The 4,084-nt window shown below is 36.1% G+C and overlaps 1 protein-coding gene across 1 annotated transcript; it reads right to left on the bottom strand.

Annotated features, from left to right (window-relative positions):
- Positions 1-766: 766 nt before the first annotated feature.
- On the bottom strand, positions 767-4,084 carry SPC25 (SPC25, NDC80 kinetochore complex component). Its single transcript, XM_010567255.1, has 6 exons — positions 3,859-4,084; positions 3,705-3,770; positions 2,729-2,875; positions 2,468-2,572; positions 2,056-2,154; positions 767-1,025 (listed from the first exon to the last, which is right to left on the bottom strand). Exons 1-6 carry the CDS (start codon positions 4,010-4,012, stop codon positions 892-894), a joined length of 705 nt encoding a protein of 234 aa, XP_010565557.1. The 5' UTR covers positions 4,013-4,084; the 3' UTR covers positions 767-891.

The following is a 4,084-nucleotide window of genomic DNA, read 5'->3' as shown; positions in this document are numbered from 1 at the left end:
TTTCCAATGACAATGATAAATAGTCCTTCACTGCAACATGCTTTATGTAATAAAGCAAAGTGACTAGTCTGTTCTAAAACATCCCCAGTAAAACACTAAGGCTGGTAATCTTAGGAGTGTTACTCATTCACTACTGCAGTTCAAGTTTCAGGCCAGCTTTTCTGCCCAGCTGGGTGTTTTGGGAGCCAGGAACCTCTGGGCTACAGAGAGGTTCTATTTCAGGTCTCTAGGATTTCTCATCAAATCAATACAAAGTTCCTACTTGCTCCTATTAAGAGCTTTATTCAAGAATAGCATGCCTGTCAAATGGTATTATTACCAACAACAGAAATAGGCATCCAGACAAGAATCTGGAATAGGCAGTAAAATACATAGTTTAACAGACCAAAAGAAAAACCATTTACATGCATGAAAGTGAGTGATAACACTGGAGAGTACAAGACAGGGTAAAAGTTAAGATAGTGACCTGTGACACAGGTGACTGAAGTAACCGCTGAGTTCCAGCACATTATTTTGGTAGGTTTCAGGCCTATTCCAACCACACACAAACCTGAAAGACACTTCTATGCCTTTGGAAGAGAGACATAAATTACAGAAAGTACTTTAGTATCTTCCTGAGGTAGCTAAATAGAGATCATTACATCATTAAGCTACTTGCTATTGGATAAAAATTTACATGTCTGAAGACATTCAGTTAAGGAAATAGTTGATTATACTGTTGTTCAAAGAATGATCCAAAATGTCTGTAGATAACAGTGGACTAAAATACAGTTTTCATTATTTTTCTTTATTTAGAAATTAGAGTAAGACATGGATAAATACATACTTGCACAATACAGGAAGGAAGGAAAGGAGTGCTCTACAGCTAGAAAAGAGAGCTATAAACTAGTTTCATGCGGACTGTTTATAAGATAGAGCAGTGAAAGCTTTCCGGATGTTGGCAACAAATGCAGAAAAATTGTTAGTTTCTCTCACTTTGAGCTGGAACTCTGCTATACAGTCCAGAGGAGGAGTACAGGAAGTCACTAAAATGACACAAATTTTCCAAAGATTAGACTATTATTAAAAAAAACAACACACAATATTAGTGTTTTTCCATGCTTATGAAATAACAAATGTAGTTTGTTATCTTTGTATGTTTTAGCTTCCTCCAGTATTTTTGAGTAGCCTATTAAATAATTTTCTTTGAGCAAAGACAAAGCCTCAAAGAGCATACTTTTTTTTTTCTTTCCAGACCTCCCACTCAGTGCTGTGCTCCTGCTTGAATTGTTACAGCAATTCCCAGTAACCTATAATCTGCTCAAAAATTGAAACACATTCCTAAACGTTTTTGTTCCTCTGCAGGCAGGCAGACTGTAAACCAATGTAGCCCAGCATGCGATAAGCTTTTAACTTCAGCACAGTTTAGATTTGAATTAGTAAAACCAGAAATCTATTCAGTCCATACCTAGAGTCACAGAAGAGCAACAATGGCATCCATCTAGAAGCTACTCAGCCCAGTACTGAAATTACCACTGCTGTTCTTTGTAACAGAAGTAACATCTGTATTGCAAAACCAGCTTTAAGATCTGAAAGGCTGTACCCTCACAGAAAAGGAATGCTAGATTTCAAGTTTTAATCTTTTTCCTATGTCACACAACTGTAAGAGTTCCCCCACAATAGTGGGTAACTTAGTTTTTCCTGCCCTCTAGGCTTCTCAAGCAGGTTGAAAGATGCCTGTCAGCATAAACATTCAGTCTAGCATAAAGAGAAGAAGGAACAAACTACAAACTGAAGCATCTATCTATCTAACTCTGTGTATCTCTTCTCTCTCCTGCTTTGCTTGATAGAAAGTAAACAGCAACTCCACAAATGGAGTGGAGATAAACAGTTGTACTTTCATATAAATTAACAAGAGAAACTTCCTTAAAAAATACATTGCCATTGCAAGATTTTTTTTCATTCAGAAATTAGAAGATAAATTTACAACTAAACTGCACTTTACTCCTTTCCCCCTTTTTTCAAATAGGGGCATCAGATTCTGTCCTCTTGCTTCAGTATTCAAAATTCACATACCTTCATAATCTCCCTGTTCATTTATAGAAAGGGTAAATGCGTATGGCTTGTCAGGATCTTTGTGGTCAATGTGTCTGAATACAAACTGTAATTGTTCATCTAAAGCAAACACAAACAGATTAATTAACACCATTAACCTCTCCTGGAGAGTCACAATGACGACTAAAAATCACAATATGAAGCTACAGTTTCAATTAATATTCTTAGAACACTTAGAAATAAAGCAACCCCGATCTCTTTGAAAGACAAATGCATTTTAACATACCATATTTTGTCATTTGAGAGACAAAGGTAATACCTGGGCTAAGACAATTCTTCAGTTGTGTAAACTATTATGTTCTTCACTGCACAATCCAACATTAACCACACTGTATCACTGCACATGGAAACTATGGAAACTACAGAAACTTACTGTGAATTCTGCGTATCTCCAATCCAAGCCGCTCTTCAAACAATACTTTAGACTTGCATAGTCGTTCCACTCTCTCCTTAGTGGCTTTGTTTTTAGAAGATATTACTAGAATTTTAAAAGCCAGCATAAATATCAAAGTAAAGGTGAATAAAGCACAGTAAAAAATATTTACAAACAGTAGAAAAGCCCACCAAGAACAACTGTTGAAAACAATTTGTCCTCTCATTAAGAAAATTTATGTCTTATCCTTTGCTTACTTACTTTCCTTTTTCTTCATCAACTCTTCTTTAAGCTCTTGGATGCTGTCAGTCAAGCCCTTCTTCTGCTCTTCTTCTTGATTTACATTAGATTTTATTTCTGTCAAACGCTCTTGATTTTCTGATACACATTGGCTCTGCTGGAGAATCTCTGAAAGGAGGCAAGAAAATATGAATAAATACAGGTGATTAATTAGGTCCCTGCTATTTAGTACTTACCTATATAGTTTGAGATGACTTATCTGAATAAAACCTAGTGAAATGCATGCTATCTCAGCTGAAGAGACAGAAGTCAGCATAACTATGCTAAGAGCATCAAATAAAAGTTATAGTGTAAATTAATCAAAAGAGAAGCTATTAAGTAGGGAGCTCCTCTGATACTTCAATCATTAGTATTAAAACATTGTATTACAAACAGTAATTTGTTCGTGGTACCAGCACTATATACATCTTCAAAGCAGAAGGATGGTGGATCCTGTCCAGATTTGGACAGAAAGCAAGGAATGGAAACACTGAGTGATATTAGAGTTGCAATTATTTTTATCTGATATTCTGAAGTTTAACTCCAAGATTCAGAGAAGTTAATCCTAGATTGATAGGCTGACTGTATTCTATTACTGACATGGAAGAGGCATAAGTAACCTCACAATATTTAACTTCACTAAGCAATTTGATTTACTTTTCCTATTGCAGTCGGCAAGTTCTGGTACTTTGTTGTTTTAAATACTTAAGCTCCAAAACCCCACTATACAGAGAACTTCAGCCAGACCTTTATCTTTTTGCATCATCAACGAAGTTTCCCAACAAATTGCTTTTAACTTGGAATTTACATCCTGTAACCAACCTAGTATGTTTGGGTTTAATTCTGTCTTCATTCTCAGGTTCTTTACCTTTCAAAATAGGAAGTTAAACATATTATTCAGCTCTGTTACATTAATGTTAGAACCGTTAGACACAATAAATAGAACACCATACTGTACCATTTCTATACTCCTGAATTTTATCAATCATCAGGTCCCCTTCTTTCAGCTTCTTGGACCACTTCTCTGCAACGGAAAGTTATTTCAGTTATCTGAAGAAGTTTGGTGATAACTTGGAAGCTGTAGAGCTAACAGGTACATAGAACCGTTTTACCTGAAAGCACTTTTATGGACTCCTTGCACGAATCTCTCAGCGCTAAAGTCTGACTGATCTGTTCAGTGCCATAAACGCTTTTTAATTTGGTCCAAAACTCTTTCATTTCTCTTTCAAAGAGGATTATTTCATCTTCCGTCTTTACGTTAGCCATAGCGCTGCAATGAACACGTAAACGAACAGAGTCAAGACACGCAAGACGACTGCAGCAGTTGTAACTCACAAT

Source organism: Haliaeetus leucocephalus, unplaced genomic scaffold, assembly GCF_000737465.1.
Source record: "Haliaeetus leucocephalus isolate CR32 unplaced genomic scaffold, Haliaeetus_leucocephalus-4.0 Scaffold1, whole genome shotgun sequence".
Classification (NCBI taxonomy): Eukaryota; Metazoa; Chordata; class Aves; order Accipitriformes; family Accipitridae; genus Haliaeetus; species Haliaeetus leucocephalus.
Note: the sequence above shows the minus strand (reverse complement) of the source record. Positions and strands in the feature narration are given on the sequence as shown.